Source organism: Argopecten irradians, chromosome 10 (assembly GCF_041381155.1).
Source record: "Argopecten irradians isolate NY chromosome 10, Ai_NY, whole genome shotgun sequence".
NCBI lineage: Eukaryota > Metazoa > Mollusca > Bivalvia > Pectinida > Pectinidae > Argopecten > Argopecten irradians.
Genome location: NC_091143.1, coordinates 41,530,629 through 41,549,315, shown reverse-complemented (window position 1 = coordinate 41,549,315; position 18,687 = coordinate 41,530,629). Strand labels below are relative to the sequence as shown.

At 34.0% G+C, this 18,687-nt stretch overlaps 1 protein-coding gene and 5 non-coding genes across 6 annotated transcripts in view; 1 reads left to right on the top strand and 5 right to left on the bottom strand.

The window, feature by feature from the left end:
* Positions 1 to 449: 449 nt before the first annotated feature.
* On the bottom strand, positions 450 to 521 carry Trnac-gca (transfer RNA cysteine (anticodon GCA)). The gene has a single exon. It is a non-coding gene; the product is annotated as a tRNA-Cys (tRNA).
* Positions 522 to 1,857: 1,336 nt separating this feature from the next.
* Positions 1,858 to 1,929, bottom strand: Trnac-gca (transfer RNA cysteine (anticodon GCA)). The gene has a single exon. It is a non-coding gene; the product is annotated as a tRNA-Cys (tRNA).
* A 1,263-nt stretch (positions 1,930 to 3,192) lies between these two features.
* Trnac-gca (transfer RNA cysteine (anticodon GCA)) lies at positions 3,193 to 3,264 on the bottom strand. The gene has a single exon. It is a non-coding gene; the product is annotated as a tRNA-Cys (tRNA).
* Positions 3,265 to 4,694: 1,430 nt separating this feature from the next.
* Positions 4,695 to 4,766, bottom strand: Trnac-gca (transfer RNA cysteine (anticodon GCA)). The gene has a single exon. It is a non-coding gene; the product is annotated as a tRNA-Cys (tRNA).
* Positions 4,767 to 7,210: 2,444 nt separating this feature from the next.
* On the bottom strand, positions 7,211 to 7,282 carry Trnac-gca (transfer RNA cysteine (anticodon GCA)). The gene has a single exon. It is a non-coding gene; the product is annotated as a tRNA-Cys (tRNA).
* Positions 7,283 to 18,103: 10,821 nt separating this feature from the next.
* Positions 18,104 to 18,687, top strand: part of LOC138332711 (muscle M-line assembly protein unc-89-like) — a 40,232-nt gene continuing 39,648 nt past the window's right edge. The window contains exon 1 of the mRNA XM_069280702.1: positions 18,104 to 18,466. Within this exon, the coding sequence (XP_069136803.1) occupies positions 18,104 to 18,466 (363 nt within the window). The remainder of the gene's footprint in view (positions 18,467 to 18,687) is intronic.

Genomic DNA, 18,687 nt, shown 5'->3' with positions numbered 1-18,687 from the left:
AGTGCCGCGGAATTATTTCGGGATGCAATTAATTATTTCTCATATTTTTAACTTGAAGTTAAATTAGAAGATCAAATTTTTCAATGGCGGTAATGGTGTAAAGTAAGTAACTTTTGTAACTGAAGAAAAATACTTAATTGTCTGCTCCTGTTTTTGATAGTGAAAAAAAAACCCATTTGTCAGCCGTGGAGCAACTTTAATAAACAAAGCACATTAGTATCATATTAAAGTGTGTCAAAGATGGGTCATGCAGTAGCTTAAGTAGAGAGAAGTAGACACTATATTGACAAGGTATGTTTACAATTAGTCTGAAGACATAAATATATGCCACATACAGACGTAAAACCAAATGAACAAAGAAATAGAAATACTGTTGCAACAATTGTGAAATATAACTCGAGTTAGGTAATAAACAGAAACCAAAATAAATGTTAAAGACACAAAAAGTTAGGGGACACCCGGGTTCGAACCAGGGACCTCTCGATCTGCAGTCGAATGCTCTACCACTGAGCTATATCCCCTTACATTCCCTGCGCATTTGTGACCATTAATGATCTTGTTAAAATAATTATAACACCAACACCGCTGCTGGAAAAACCAAATAGTCAATTTGTCCGGTTTATTTAATAAACCACAAGAGTATATGGATTTGTGATATCAATGTTCTGTATCCATGTATAAAATGTACTTTATCTAGAATACATCAGAGATATTCATATAAGTATGGTTAATAGCACAGAACCTATATCTTAAAGCAGTATTTAAAAAGTGTTCTTAAATAAGCAATGACTTGAATATTGTTTTCTGAATCTGTTAAACAAAATAAATAAAATATTCAGAAAAATTACCACTGAGTGCGTTTCCCATATTATGTAGTTTTCACCAAAATCAATTCACCATCAAATTTTCATTTGTTGAACGTTTCCTAACTCAGGTACGTGTATATGAGATAAAATGCTATAATAAAAAGTTCTTAATTTTGGTAAATTGAACTCATAGACGTCCGTTTGAATAAATTAGTAATTGCAAAACAAATACAAAAATATCTAAAAAAAAAACACTTCAAAAACCAAACCAATGAACACCAAAATATCAAAAGTAGGGAATGATATGTTTCTCTCTAGATTTCATTCAATTCATAATAAAATTAAAACTCGGCGAAATATATAACGCAAATCAAGTGTTATAATGATACACCATCAAAATGTTACTACAGCTTTATTGTAACTCATTTATTATAATTAACAGTATTCAATCACACTAGCTATTGTCTATTACATATGATTGATATAAGAATATATGGAGATAAGCCAACATTTTATACATAAGATAACATAGTTTGTCCTTGACACCAACTCGTTTTAGCCTGGAGTTTTATGCGTTTCCGCCGTGAGAAAGGCTCTGGATTTTGGCTCCTGTCCAAACCATAGTCTACAAATGTGTGTTTTCAGCTCCTACTTAGCGCTCAGTATAAAGGGAAACGACTGGTTTGCCAATTATCAATATAATGTGACTGAATGGGGTGTGAGATAGCATTGTGTAGGCAAAATATAGAGTTACTGCATACTAAGGAGACACAACATGAATATTCCTTAACCTCCCAAAAGATCTACATACACAACACAATGTGTTAGTTTATAGACATGCATATATAATCCTTAAGTGCGACAAAGATGGTCATAGAGTAGACACAAGTGGAGAGAAGTCGACACTATATTGATAAGGTATATTTACCGTTAGTCTGAAGACATAAATATTTGATACAAACAGAATTACAAATAAATAAACAAAGACCGGGAAAGACCGTTGCAAAAATTGTGAACTATAGCAAGATAAATGTTAAAAACACAAAAAGTTAGGGGACACCCGGGTTCGAACCAGGGACCTCTCGATCTGCAGTCGAATGCTCTACCACTGAGCTATATCCCCAACTATTTTAAAAACACTTTCCATTCAAGCAACATATCGGTTAATCTAACTTTCATAAAACGCAGCTGTTGCAAAAATTCATTTAAATAGTTTGCCAAATTGATTAACTGTAAAGGTATTGTTCCTTATCTCAATGCTTTGTGAGTAAAATATGTAATTCTTACATAGATACATGATGACACCCAATCTATAAGATTCCATATAACTTAGAAGAAATTTCAGAAAAAAATGTTGATGTCTTAGGTCTTAATGAATAGCAGCTTATGTCACGTAGTTGCGAGAGGTGAGTAAGTATATGTTTTGGGAGACTGCGGTATGTTCTTGTAATGTCTTCCTGTAGTAATGGAAATTCTTGTCCAGTTTATAGTGCTGCCTCACTGCAGCTTACCGTCAACGCTAAATGGAACAACTCACACAATTACATTTCCCATATACGTTTCACAGCACATTGTACAAGAACGGAAACTTTGTTTTTGATAGACTACATATCGAGTCTCTCGGTCAGGGAATAAAATTCAGAGCTCTGCTCCCAGAGATAAACGCTAAAAACAACAAAACAAATAATAAAACAAAATCTTTGTTTCAACCTAAATATGACACAGATTATCACAAAAATACTGCAAATCTGAAATCCACACATGCAGTATTTAGTTGATGTGCGCTACTAAGGGGACGAAGTTAATTGATACCAATATGTTGACTATGGATGGGATGTGCTGCTCGGTATCTTCTGTAAAATACTGCAGTACGTAACACTCTAAATAGGCTATAGTTTCCGCTAACACAATGAAACAAAAATGTACCGATTTTCTGAAAATAAGATATCATTAAGCTCAATCTGTAAATCTAATGCTCTACGGCAACATAAGTAAGTAGTTTGTTTGGGAAATTGTGGTATATTGGTTACGACCTTTAAAATAAAGTTATGATAATTTAAGGATTGACATTTACCTGAATATGTTTTTATGTTATAATCAATACATTGTTGCATAAAATACGTTCCACTTAGATTTTAATCTGCTATAGATAATCTTTTCAAAACACCAAATTTATTGATGGACTCCTTTTATTCTATGAAATCATTACGCCGTTGCGTTAACCAATCAGAAGAGCCGTTACAAACGACAACATCATTACAGTTTTTGTTCTTGATTATTTTTTTTCCTCAATAAAATGATAATTGTTCGATCATACTTGACCTTAACTGCCGATGGACTGTAAAATTTAAACGAATGTTGAACTTCAAGGACAGATAAAAAAATGAGGGGACACCCGGGTTCGAACCAGGGACCTCTCGATCTGCAGTCGAATGCTCTACCACTGAGCTATATCCCCTTACAATCATCTGCGCATTTGTTACAATGCGCAGCACAGCTGTTGGAAAAAATCAATAAATTTGTCATAATGCAACAACTAGCCAATTTGTCCTGTCTATTCAATAAACCACAAGGGTACATGGATTTGTGATAATACTGTTTGAAATCTATTTTATCTACAATACATCAATTATAACTTGAATATTGTTTTCTGAATATGTAAAGCAAAATAAATAAAACAATGCAGAAAAAAAAATCGTAAGAATTCTTACCACTGAGTACGTTTTGATAATCTGTACTCATAGACGTCCGTTTGAATAATTTAGTAATTGCAAAACAAATAAAAAAAAAATCAACAATTCAAAATCGAAATATATAGCGCAAATCAATTGTTACAATGATACACCATCAAAACGTTACTACAGCTATATTGTAACTCAGTTATTATAATCAAGAGTATTAAATTGCACTAGCTATTGTCTATTACTTATGATTGATATAAGAATATATGGAGATAAGCCAACATTTTATACATAAGATAACATAGTTTGTCCTTGACACCAACTCGTTTTAGCCTGGAGTTTTATGCATTTCCGCCGTGAGAAAGGCTCTGGATTTTGGCTCCTGTCCAAACCATAGTCTACAAATGTGTGATTTTAGTTCCTACATAGCGTTCAGCATAAAGGGAATGGAACGACTGGTTTGCCCGTTGTCAATATAATTTGACTGAATGGGGTGTGATAGGCAAAATATAGAGTTGCTGTATTCTTAGGAGACACAGCATGATTATTCCGTAGACTCCCAAAACATAAACATATACAACACAGGGCGTTAAGATTAAAGATGCTCCACCGCCGACAGAGCATAAATGATATTCAACATTTGAACAATAATTGGTGTTTAATCGTGTAAATGTATGTCTAATTAACACAAAAGATAATATAGAATAATTTATTTTGCCTTTGGTGCATACGCAATTAGCATTTCATTCCAAATAGCATATAGTGCCGCGGAATTATTTCGGGATGCAATTAATTATTTCTCATATTTTTAACTTGAAGTTAAATTAGAAGATCAAATTTTTCAATGGCGGTAATGGTGTAAAGTAAGTAACTTTTGTAACTGAAGAAAAATACTTAATTGTCTGCTCCTGTTTTTGATAGTGAAAAAACCCATTTGTCAGCCGTGGAGCAACTTTAATAAACAAAGCACATTAGTATCATATTAAAGTGTGTCAAAGATGGGTCATGCAGTAGCTTAAGTAGAGAGAAGTAGACACTATATTGACAAGGTATGTGTACAATTAGTCTGAAGACATAAATATATGCCACATACAGACGTAAAACCAAATGAACAAAGAAATAGAAATACTGTTGCAACAATTGTGAAATATAACTCGAGTTAGGTAATAAACAGAAACCAAAATAAATGTTAAAGACACAAAAAGTTAGGGGACACCCGGGTTCGAACCAGGGACCTCTCGATCTGCAGTCGAATGCTCTACCACTGAGCTATATCCCCTTACAATAACTTTGCAAGTTTGAACTATAAATGACCAAACTTATATGTGTCCACAGAGATAAGAAGCTTACATACCTCACAGTTGTTGAGAACTTAAATGTACCGTAGCAGGGCTTCACTAACTTGGTAGATCAGTGTACAGTAGTAAAGACAACCCGTTACTCATCCTCGATACTTCAGAGGTAACTATCACTGACGTAACATCCACCCCTGGACTATCTCATGGTAAAACCAAAGGCAGTTCAAGAGAAAATAACTAGCCAATCACGGGCATGCAGACAATTCTTTGAAGATTACAGAGAAAGCGACACTCAACTTCAAAGCAACACGGTCAACCACAGAGTGTAACGTCATTCGATATGTTTGTGTCTTCCGTTGTCTTCACTTTTACTATGACATAGTCTAGGGGTGGGTATAACATCAGTGATAGTAACCCCTGGAGTATCGAGGATGTCCGTTACTCTAAGCTTCAAATAGTTGGCGCGTTCAGAGAAGTAACAATGGTACCAATCATAAGTTACCATTGGTAGAATTAGTTACCATTGGTAGAATTAGTTACCATTGGTAGAATGAGTTACCATTGGTAGAATTAGTTACCATTGGTAGAATGAGTTACCATTGATAGAATGAGTTACCATCGTGGTAGAATTAGTTACCATTGGTAGAATTAGTTACCATTGGTAGAATTAGTTACCATTGGTAGAATGAGTTACCATTGGTAGAATTAGTTACCATTGGTAGAATTAGTTACCATTGGTAGAATTAGTTACCATTGGTAGAATTAGTTACCATTGGTAGAATGAGTTACCATTGGTAGAATTAGTTACCATTGGTAGAATTAGTTACCATTGGTAGAATTAGAATTAGTTACCATTGGTAGAATTAGTTACCATTGGTAGAATTAGTTACCATTGGTAGAATTAGTTACCATTGGTAGAATTAGTTACCATTGGTAGAATTAGTTACCATTGGTAGAATTAGTTACCATTGGTAGAATTAGTTACCATTGGTAGAATTAGTTACCATTGGTAGAATGAGTTACCATTGGTAGAATGAGTTACCATTGGTAGAATTAGTTACCATTGGTAGAATTAGTTACCATTGGTAGAATTAGTTACCATTGGTAGAATTAGTTACCATTGGTAGAATGAGTTACCATTGGTAGAATTAGTTACCATTGGTAGAATGAGTTACCATGAATGTTACCATTGGTAGAATAGTTACCATTGGTAGAATTAGTTTACCATTGGTAGAATTAGTTACCATTGGTAGAATAGTTACCATGGTAGAATTAGTTACCATTGGTAGAATTAGTTACCATTGGTAGAATAGTTACCATTGGTAGAATAGTTACCATTGGTAGAATAGTTACATTGGTAGAATTAGTTACCATTGGTAGGTAGTTACATGGTAGATAGTTACCATTGGTAGAATTAGTTACCATTGGTAGAATTAGTTACCATTGGTAGAATTAGTTACCATTGGTAGAATGAGTTACCATTGGTAGAATTAGTTACCATTGACAACATTGGATGACTATGGGATCAATGGTTAACCAATGGTACTTTCGGTATATCAATGTTGTACTATAATATTATGAGAACAAAAAATGGCAAACAGACAACTGCTGATAGCAGAGGTTGTTTTGAACCAACAGATGCCTTTCAACATCGTAGGTTTTTTTTTCATTCATTACCACCATTAGAGGAAAAACTGCTGCGACAACATCTTCACGTAGATTTCGCCATCTTGAAATTACGTCATTTCCGAATTTACCAATATTGACAGAGCTCTAGACCGCCTGCTAAAAATGTTAGCGATAGTGTTTGTTGGTTGACATTGGCACCATTGGTTAGTATTGGTACAACAGATTTTACCAACTGTAAGTCTAAGGTACCAGTGGGTTTACTCTGAATACACCCCTGGGCCCAGTTTCAAGAACATTCCTTAAATTTAAGGAATCTCTTAACTTAAAATTGTCCATAGGAAAGCATTACGGATTTAAAGGAAGACTCCTTGACTTCAGATTTTTAAGGAAGGCCCCAAGAAAGACACGTGTGCAAGTATGACGCAAGTTGATTAAAAAGCACGTGCAATGCTATTATTTGTTCCTTTATAAGGAAACTGTAAGGTATATATAATCTAACAAATACGTGTGTCATATATCTTGGAACTGAAATGTTAGGTAGTCAAATGGTACATATATGTACATGTACCAGATTAATTCTTAGATACTTAAACAATATTCTCGTACTTACACCCAGAGGGTCATGTACCGACAAGTACAGTAGGATGAAATAAACATAACTGGTTGTATCTCTATTGCAAGACCACAATGTCTCGATTAACAAATTACATTATCTTTTGAGCATTTGTTCTTTCCGTGTGTTGGACAATAACAGAAAGCAAAATAAACGTTGATATTGTATGAAGTAACAAAATTGAGGGGACACCCGGGTTCGAACCAGGGACCTCTCGATCTGCAGTCGAATGCTCTACCACTGAGCTATATCCCCTTACAATCATATTGTTATTTCGAATCATACAGTACATGACCAAAGTGATTTGTGTCTCCACAGATAAGAAGTTTAACTACATATACTGTTTACTTCGCAGATGTTGTCGAAATAAATGTATCGTAGCGGACTTCACTGACTTCGTAGAACCTTCAAATGCAACCTTGAAGGCAGACCTTCACTCTGAGCTTCAGATAGCATTGGACCAAAGACACGTGTGCAAATATGACGCAATTTGATTCAAAAGCACATACAATGCTCGTATATGCTCTTTTATAAAACATTAAAGGTACTAATTTTGTTATATAAACTTGGACCTGAAACTTTGAAGTAGCCAAATGACATCAAGTAAAATCCTCTACAACTACTGTATTATAAAGATGGTACCCGTTACTCTGTTACTGAAACCAAAGGGTCATGTACCTGCAAGTAGGATGAAACAAATATAACTACTATCTCGATTGCAAAACCACAGTGTCTCGACTCGCGCTGTTTTAACTTTTGGATTGTGGCTTTAGCATTTGTTCTCTGTCAAAGAATAGCCATGATAGTTTCTGCTCGCCGTGATAACGTTCAAATTGGCTGCTGGGCGACCGGCCGCGGTTCGCTCATTTTACATGTAGTTGTTGTGTGCCATGAGAAGATTATGCTTCGTGTCTTTTTGCGATATGCTTCTGTAGCGATATGAAGAAAGCGAGAGTTTTCACAATCACAATGAGACACAACAATGGAATAAAACACACACTAGTAAAGTATGCAAGGTGTATTCATGGCAGACCTGTCTGAAGTCGAAAGCTCTCCCATAAAGCTGTATAATCCATCACGCTAAAAGGATATCGGAGAAAGTAGCACATTGCTGTTCTGTGGAAACAGTTAGCCCGAGATACTCTAGCCCTGATACCAGACTTAGATATGCCAGAGTATCTCGGGCTACAGTATACTAAGTGATATTAATTAATGAAGTGTATTGCATTACATACGAAGTATTCGTTTTAATTGTGTCAATATGAGTCTTTCAGGAGACAAAAGGAGATTATATAAGTCGACACTACACCGATAAGGGTCCGTTGGTCTGTCGACACAAAGCTACTGTATACGATATGTGATAGATTGAAAAGCATGGACCTCTCAATCTGCAGGCGCTATATCTCCTTATACATGTCAGTTCATTCCAAACTTATATAACCCAAGTGACGTATCTATTTACAAAACAGATGTCGACATATGATATTATAAGGTAGTAAGTTCTTATTTTATATTGAATATTAAATTCGTTAATGTAAATATATTTACCTTGAATAGTAAACGCTAGGTAAGTTGTCAGTATAATGAGATAGTGATAGTTGTCTTGTTCTTTGGGCATGTTTTGGAGGCCAAAAATTCCATTATCAGAAGAAGATACTGCAGCCTCCCAAACCATACAGATATCCACATAACATACACCACATTGCATACAGGGGAGGCTACATCCTCGATTTTCCAGGGGTTAATATCACTGGCGTTATATCCATCACTGCAATATACGTCATAGCAAAACTGGTGGCAAAAAAGACACAGATAGTTTTGTCCTTTGAGGGGAGAATTTTCGCGATTAAGCGAGCTTCGCGTAATTAGCGGAAATTCACCTTCCTAAACGTTAATTAATTAAAGACTGTTAAAGATGCTCCATCGCTGACAGTATTTTTCTCAATAAAAACAGGAACATGCGAAAAAGCATTTTTCTTCAGTTACTAAAGTTGCTTACTTTACACCATTACCACCATTGAAAAGTTTGAGCTTTTGAATTTCATTTCAGGATAAAAATATTGGAAATAATTAATTGCGTCCTGAAAAAAAATCGTGGCATTATGTTCTCAATGGAATGAAGTACTAATTACGTATGACCCAAAAGCAAAATAATAATTTATAGATATTTATATAAACGATTCAACACCAATTATTGTTCAAATGATGAGTATCCTTTATGCTCTGTCGGCAGTGGGGCATTTAAAAAAAACGTTAAGAAAGCTCCTTCAGGTATCTCAGGTCCTGACTAAATCACATAGTTTTTCATATTGGCTAGGCTTATAACAAATACAGAGAAAAAGCTGTGAGGAACATCTGTTTAGCATTCTTCAAATGTTTTCGCTGTAAGACAATCAATTCCAAATCATTTTTCCTTGTGATATGTTTGAGATAGCGTGTGTTTACAGTACAAAGGTAGAACAACGAGCTCTTTGATGCTACAGTGTTTGATGAGTAAAACAGGACGTGATTCTACATCACGCACAACCAGCAAATGATTTTCACAGGCATGAGCGACAGAGGTATTATAATTATCAACGGTAATATTTCATAGTGAACAAGTGTTATTAAAATATTCTAAATTGCGTTTTATTTTATTTGTTTAAATAATTCAAATTTTCGAATTTAGTACACTTTTTAATACTCGAATTTCTGCAGGATGCGAATTTCTTGAAATCATAGCATGAACGAAAGTGATTTCTTTATTGTGGAACAATTAATTGTCTCAGAATTTTGGAGCATCCCACTTCTCTCTATCAATTTATCAAAGAAAGAATGATTTCTTTAAATTTTCAAAACACAATTTATCATATATATATATATATATTTTACCGTTAACAAAAACTGTTTTTTTTCGCGAGGAGACATTCGTTTTACTATACCGGTTACAATTTTGTTGTGATGTAATTGTTTTATGACACAACGGGAAGTTAGATATCATTTTTGGGGCATGGGACATCGAACATGTGGTCGAGCCAGCGTGAAAAATGATTTCACAGCAGAACGTTATAATACAAGGCATTGTTTGTATGCTAAGAACAGGAAGTTATCCACTCATAATGACAATGATAAATGCTCATTCCCACAAACACCGTGTAAAGTATACATGTATACATATAGATGTACATACAAAAATAGACAATGCTATAGAATCTAGTTTTATACAGAAATAGTGACGTCATCACAGCTTACCTCTGTAGTGAACGGTAGAAAGCGTGTATATATGTAAATACCTTTTCTGGTCATTTTTTTTTCAAAACATGTATTATTATGCGAGGTAGAACTGAACCGATCTCATTATATTATCATGTCCCATTAAAATAGATACATGTAAAAGGAAGGGAAGTAGCTCTGACTGTGCGCCTTTATTCTCTGAAAGCTGATAAATCTTTGGCAATACATGTATACCACAAAAATGTAAGAAACATAAGGAAATACTGTAAATTTAAACAGAGTATTTTTCACTATTAGTTCAATGTTAATTTTAATTGCAGTTACTAATAACGTGTAACTAACTGGTCTACATTATGTATCTACGTGTCATCCTCGATATTCCAAGCACAGTGTACCGTTACGTCTCTTTTGATGTACATCAAACGACTTAATTACATTTTCTGTAGTCCAGGGTGTAGAGATCGTAAGTGATCGGAACCCCTGGAATATTGAGGATGATGCGTTAAAGGATTTATGTTACCTGAAAACCTATAGTAGTGAAGAATAGTATAACATCCTGATTCTTACATGGGGTACGTATAATGTTAATTATATATAAAAGATGCTCCACCGCCGACAGAGCATAAATGATATTCATTATTTGAATAGTAATTGGTGTTTAATCGTGTATATATATATATATATATGCCTAATTAACACAAAAAAATAACCAAAAAATAAATTATTTCGCCTTTGGTGCATGCGCAATCATTACTTAAATTCCATTTAGGATATATTTTTTCGGGATGCAAATATGTGCAAGTCAAAATGATATGCATGCAATATCAATACCATTTTGGAGTCTAAATATTTTCAAATAAACCAATTTTTCCGAAGAAATGGCAAGCAAACATTCACCATATTTGGAAGTGAACACACAATCACGTGATCACTAGTTTCCCCTAATACAATTGTATATTCCGACCAATGGCATGAATGAGGTTATAAGCGCGTGACTTGCTTTACTATGTTTGACTACAAAGAACGCATGTTTTTACTACAAAAAATAGATGTAGATGTATTCAGACTTTGGATTTTAAAACCGCGTCCCGGGAGGATTTTCGTCCAAAGCTTGAATCTGGCCATTAAGACCATAACAAAAATTCGTACATGCCTTTATAATCATGTAAGTGTAAAGAGGGATGTAAAAATGTATGTACTGTGACCTTTATGGCTTTTAAACTACGTAACTGCTATTTTTCGTGATTCGCAAGAAAATAATACATAAAAAAATCAGTGTTTTGCATTTTTCATTCATTCTTTTAATATTATACACTTAACAATAACGAGTTTGAAGAAGATGAGGAGTTCCTAATTGACGAAGTAACCGATAATACATATCCAATTCTGAACGAAGACATAAGCGACGATGAGATTAAAGAAGCTGTAAATAAATCAAAAAAAAAAATAATAAAGCCAGTGGTATTGATGGTATTGTCAATGAATATATGAAACATACTTTACACACATTTCTTCCGGTATATTCGAAAATAAACAATAGACTCACTAAATTAGCAGATGAAATCAATCTTGTATCACAAGCACAAGCCGGGTTCAGAAAAGGGTACTCAACAACAGAAAATATCCTTATATTACATACTCTTATCTCTATCTATTTCTCTACAAACAAAAAACTATATTGTACATTTATTGATTTAAAAAAAAAAGCCTTTGATACAGTGTGGCGCGCTGGATTATGGAAAAAATGCAGTCTTTTTCTATAAAAGGAAAATTTTTAAAAGTTATATATATTTTTTACGAACATACAAAATCCTGTGTACGCAATGGAAATGAAATGTCAGATTGTTTTTATATGTAATGTTGGGGTTAAACAAGGCGAAAATCTCTCACCGTTTTTATTTTCTATTTTTCTTAATGATCTTGAGGAATATATTCACCAAAACAATGTGTCATATTTGAGAGAAATTGATAGTTTATGTGAAAATAATCTTGGTATGTTTGTCAAATTATTTGTCATTTTATATGCAGATGATACTGTGCTGATGTCAGAATCACCTGAAGGTCTACAATGTGCACTTGATTGCTTTCAAAGTTATTGTGACGAGTGGAAACTAACTGTTAATACACAAAAGACAAAAATAGTAATTTTTGAAAAACGCAAAAGTAGACGGCAATATAATTTCAAATTATTTAATGATCAGATAACTCGTGAAGATTCTTATCCTTATCTTGGTATATTGTTCAATTACAACGGCTCATTTGCTAAAACAAAGAAAAAGTTAGCTGACCAAGCAAAGAAAGCACTGTATGCATTGTATACTAAAATTAGAAGCATCCCATTGTCAATAGATTTACAATTGAAATTATTTGACTCACTTGTATCTCCTATTTTGTTGTATGCCTGTAAATCTGGGGATTTGAAAATGTAAGCATTATTGAGAAAATTCATTTGCAATTTTGTAAAAAAATTCTTCATGTTCGAAACAGTACTCCTAATTTTATGGTTTACGGAGAACTTGGTAAATTTCCTTTAGAAATTGAAATCAAGGTACGGATGTTAATGTTTTGGCACAAATTAATTACAGGGGGAGATAAACTCTCCAGTGTATTTTATCGCCTTACACTAAGAATGCAAGAAAACGATACTACAGAATTCAAGTGGCTTGGGCATATGAAATCACTTCTTAATGACACTGGTTTTAACAATATATGGGCATTTCAAAATACATGTACGATGAATAGAGCTTTGTTTAAAAACTTGCTAAAACGACGTTTATGTGATCAATATATTCAAAATTGGTTTTCTATTCTTGAAACATCATCTCGCGGACAATTCTACTCAACCTTTAAAAAAGCAGTTTAAATTTGAACCATATTTAGTAAAGCTTGATTTCAAAGAACGTGTATTATTAGTAAATTTAGAACCTCGAACTTAAAATTTCCTATTGAAACTGGTAGATGGGCTGGTATACCAAGTGATAACCGTATTTGTTTACTATGTAATAACGGTATTGGAGATGAATATCACTACTTATTTCAATGTAGTAATGCAAGTGTAACTAATATCAGGCATAAATATATTCCACAATACAATTATACAAATCCAAGTTTATTAAAAATGGGAGGCATGTTTGAAACCTGTAATCGAACTCTATTAACGAGAGTGAGTTATTTTCTTAAACAAATAGAACAGTTATGTATTTTAAATTGATCAAAAAGTACAGTGTACTTGTTACATACACCCGCATTTATATTACTTGTATGTTATCACTTCTTATTATGCTGTGATATAGCTGATTATATATGTTATATGATATAGCATTGAATATACAATTGTACAACTGCTACATGTATATGTTCAATCTATTTATACTCTGTTCAAGTTCTATTAAAGCTAAAAGTATGAACTTAAGTAAAATTGAAATATATTTAGTGGTTATGCTGCTATGGCTACGCTAAAGGTCAATGATATGAAGTATTAAACATATACCATTATGATATTAAAATATTGATATGGTTGTTGTTTATACTACAATCATACATAACTAACGACGACCATTCATTATACTCTCCAATGTACGTAAAATATTTCATACACGGATATGTACGCTTGAGTGTATTATGTTCACACTGTCAGTTACCCTGTCTGTCATGTATGTTTTGTATAAATTGACCTCTTGTGGCACACAGAGGTGTGCCCAGAGTGTATTAATAAAATCTGAAATTTAATATAGTATAGTACGGTATGTACTACATGGACTTGGTACGAATGCCAATCCAAAAAACACACACACAGCTTTTAAACGAAATTTTAAAGATGCTCCACCGCTGACAAATGGTATTTTTTCACTATCAAAAACAGGAGCAGACGATTTAGTATTTTTCTTCTGTTACAAAATTTACTTGCTTTACACCATTACCGCCATTGAAAAGTTTGAGCTTCTAATTTTACTTCAAGTTAAAAATATGAAAAACAATTAATTGCATCCCGAAAAAATTCCGTGGCACTATATTCTATATGAAATGAAGTACTGATTGAACATGCACCAAAGGCGAAATAAATTATTATATATTATTTTTTTTTGTGTGTTAATTAGGCATATATATACACGTTTAAACACAAATTATTGTTCGAATGATGAATATCATTTATGCTCTGTCGGCGGTGGAGCATCTTTAAACCCACAGTTATATATGATATATATATAAATAATTATGGCCAAGAGGACGAAAATGCACTCTTACATTGTACTTCCTCAGCTCGGACTAACTGCTACGTACACGCACGCTACAGCTGCATGGCCGGGATGTGCAGGATCACAATTTTTAATTTTGAAATCAAATAAATAAAACCCTGAACTAACAAAACCAACGTCGATCTTTGCTGTGTCGTGCCTTGCTGCATATACACAGTGCGTCATGAAATAGTGGCCTTTGATTTCCACTTTCAAGACCAGATGTCGACATCTTTTAGTTTAAGTGTCGACATCAATAACTGACATGTCGGTGTCACACCCGAGTATAAACCAGATTAATCGCGGAGTGACCGACTTTCTACATAATTATCTTGGAATCATTATAAGGGCATGTACATGTGGTAAGTCGACATATTATTCTGTGTATGTCGACATCTTCATTATGTAGACATCATTAAGTTGTAAGTCGGCAACTCGATGGCAGTAATATGCCACCATACATATGACATAACGTCTATCGTCTTGTAATACAGGTCGGTAGAAAAGAGAAAGTTATCGGTCAAATTTCCAAAAAAGCAAATATTTTTCAGTAAAAACGTTATAACTGTCCGTAATATATGTTTTATGTCGTGGTCATCGGACTGGTCAAACTGCTACATATGTCAGTGGTCATTCGACCGCCTGGATGTCATGGTGGTGGAAATGTCTGCAGGTCACGCCCTTCTGGCCACAAGACTGACGTCATACAGTGACGTAATCGTATATATTTATACTTTACTTACATGTGTGTTGATCTATATTTGTATATAAATCTATTTTTTAAAATCCAAGTAACGTTCCAAGGCACCATCGGATACCACAGTGTCAAAACTCCGCTAATTATCGTGGGTAACCGTACTAATATAGCCGATGATGATCTCCAGGCTGGCTTAATGGTTTTATAAAGTAAAAAAAAAAATATTGTATACATTGAATACAAAGTCGTTTCAAGGGAAATTGAAACTGGTAATTATTTTGTTAATTCTATCAATAGGTGTTATCAAGGGCGTAAATAATATTTCAAATTTATCAGATTGGCATTTTACTTTTCAAATGCTTCATAATTCAAGTGATCAACAACTGCATTACACATTTAAACAGGTATTTTCTATTTAAATAATACATTTAACACTCAAGTTTAATTTATATAAAGAAGAGAATAATATTCTGGTATATATTTTGGTAAACATGTACATGTATTTTGGTAAATTTTATTTCCTTTTAAGATGCAAGATTGGTTGGGAAAAGTTACATTACAAATTATCGATTACATCACTTTTTATAATTCTGTTTAAAATGTTGTTACGAAATGAAATCAGATAGAAACAATACATATAAATATTAGATTTCAACGAGCTTTGTGAAAATAACAACTTTTCCATTCTTTTTATCTACATACACGGTACATGTAGATGAGCGTTTTTGCAAAAAAATATACTATAGATCAAAAGTATAATACTAGAATACATTTTATTTATCGTTACAGTTCTGTTTATTACGGAAGCCTGTTCCTTTACATTTTAAGTTGGCGTAATCGTTTATTATGAACGATATTATTCTATCCTGTAAACGATTTGTTTTGTCGAAATAAAGAATTACAGGAAAGGTATGCACAGCGAAGATAAAGGGACGCAACTCCAATGAGCCTATGCTCTGAAATGTTCTTTAAAGCTAAACACAACAATTTAAAACATTGTTCAACAGAATAAAACCTTGAAGTAAATTGTATCGATTCCATTCACATTAATAAGATAATGGAAATTTCATGAATAACAGACATTTCGAAAATTTATTCTTTTCTTTATTCAGTTCTTATTATTTTTTTTTATTTGAGAAAATTGACAATATTATTAGTCAGACTTCGACAGAAAAACACACATTTCAAAAAAATTAAATTATTTTAGTTACGGATAGTGTTTTTAAGATAAAACATTGATGATCTTATAGAAATTAGAATACATGTAAAATTTTGTTTATGAAATGAAATGAAAGTGTGGGTAAATATTTATTTCTTTTTAAGATGCCAAGACTGGTTGGGAAAAAGTACAGTTACAAAATTATCGTGTTATCATCACTTTTTTATAATGACTGTTTATAAATGTTTTAACGAAATGAAAATCAAATAGAAATAAGAGCGCGCGAGCGAGCGCGCGGAGCGTAGATATATCAACGAGCTTTGGTGAAAATAACAAACTTTTTCCATTCATTTTATCCTTAATTACACGTACATGTAATGATACGTTTTATTGCAAAAAAATTATACTATAGCGCGAGAGCGCGCGCGCGTGGTATAATTACTAAGACATTTTATTTTATCGATACAGGTTCTGTTATTACGGAAGCCTATTCCTTTACATTTTAAGTTGGGTAATCGTGTTATTATAAACGATATTATTTCTATCCTTAAACGATTTGTATGGTCGAAATAAAGAAGTGAGACAGAAAGGTATTGCCAGCGGATGATAAAGGGACGCAACTCCAATGAGCCTATGCTCTGAAAATGTGTTTCTTTAAAGGGGCAAGGAAGCGAGCGGAAAGCGAGGAGTAGAGAAAACATTGTTCTACAGAATAAAAACTTGAAAGAAAAAAATTGTATATGGAGTTTGGCAATGTGCACAAGTGAAGTATTGAGAAATGCAAATTACATGAATTAACCAGACATTTCGATAAATTTATTCTTTTCTTTATTCATAGTTTCTTGTTATTTTTTTTTTATTTGAGAAAATTGACAATATTATTATAAAGACTTCGACAGAAAAACACACATTGCAAAAGAAATTACAATTATTTTAGTTACTGAATTAGTGTTTTTAAGATATAAAACATTGATGATCACTTATAGAAATTTGTAAGTACGATGGTAAAAATTTTGTTTTATGAAATGAAATTGAGAAGCGAGAGAGTGTGAATAGCCTAATTGAAAATTATAACATATTCATCAATAGGACAAGCCACCAAGGGTTAAGTAGTTAACGAAAAAAAACTGATAAATCGATATTTCATAAAGTTTTAGGCTACTATTGTCCTTTCCATCAGAAAAAGCAAAGAAAAAACAAAAATTAAATAAAATTGAATAATTATTAGGAATTAATTGTGTTTTTAATTGGTCCGTGAAGTGCCTCGATTAGATTTTGTTCGATTTGTACATCTGTGCACGAAATAGCAGCAGGCGCGAGAGCGCGAGTAGCGAATTTTGTTCGACGAGACAACGTACCCCTTCCCCTTTAATCCTGTCCCTGAGAAAGGCCTCGGACCGTGATAAAGATCTGAATTTCTGCCAATCCGCGCGCGCGAAAATTCGTCAGAATTCTTTCATGTGCGGCGACGAAAACCAGGGAAGGTACGAATTTGTCGCCGAGTTTTGACAACGGATGAAACAGGAAGAAAGCGGAAGCAGGAAGGATGATATCTTCAGTCCTTATACAATTTCATCCTGTCTTAACTCCGTAGTTGACTCCCAGCCTGTAGCATAGAGCTTCTTAAGAGGGAAAATTACGGAACTATACTGATTAACGATGTGTTAGCAGGGAGGGGAGAAACAGAGCGAGAGCGGGATTAGTGTGCTATTCAGAGCCGTAAACCTCTGGCTCCCGCACGCGTGCAGACTACAACCGACCGGCCACTCAACATGGTGGCTCGCGTTGATTTCGCAGCCGAAAAGGAAACTCTCATACTCGTAAGGCTTATCGTAGTAAAGGAAACAGGAGATGTGGACGAGAAGCCGGGACTGGAGATAAAGTCCTTATTATACGGGAGTCCCAATGTTTACATGGACGAACATGGGACACTAGTTATAGCGAAACCTGTTGGTATATATAGCCCAGGTTCTGGATCAATGGACTGCGGGGGTGATTTACACCTTAGCCGCGTTAGCGGATGTTACCCGACCGAGACAATGTTTACTCACGACCATGGAAGCTATCTCCGGGGAGGAGGGTGTGAGGAGGAGATGGCAAAGTCCCTTTCAGAAGAAGTTCTACCAAGACAGCAGGTAATATAACTCTCAATAGAATTCCTAAATTTGTGGGACAGTTTCTGATTATCAGAGATCGCTTCAGCTTCAAAAATCGTTAATAGTGCCATGGGTAACATGAGAGCGAGCGCAGAGCGTGCGAGAGTTTCGTCGTGTTTGATAAACAAACAAAACAGTGGTGTACTCGTCACCAAAGTGATAGGCATAGCTCTACACTACAATCGATGACATGTCAATGT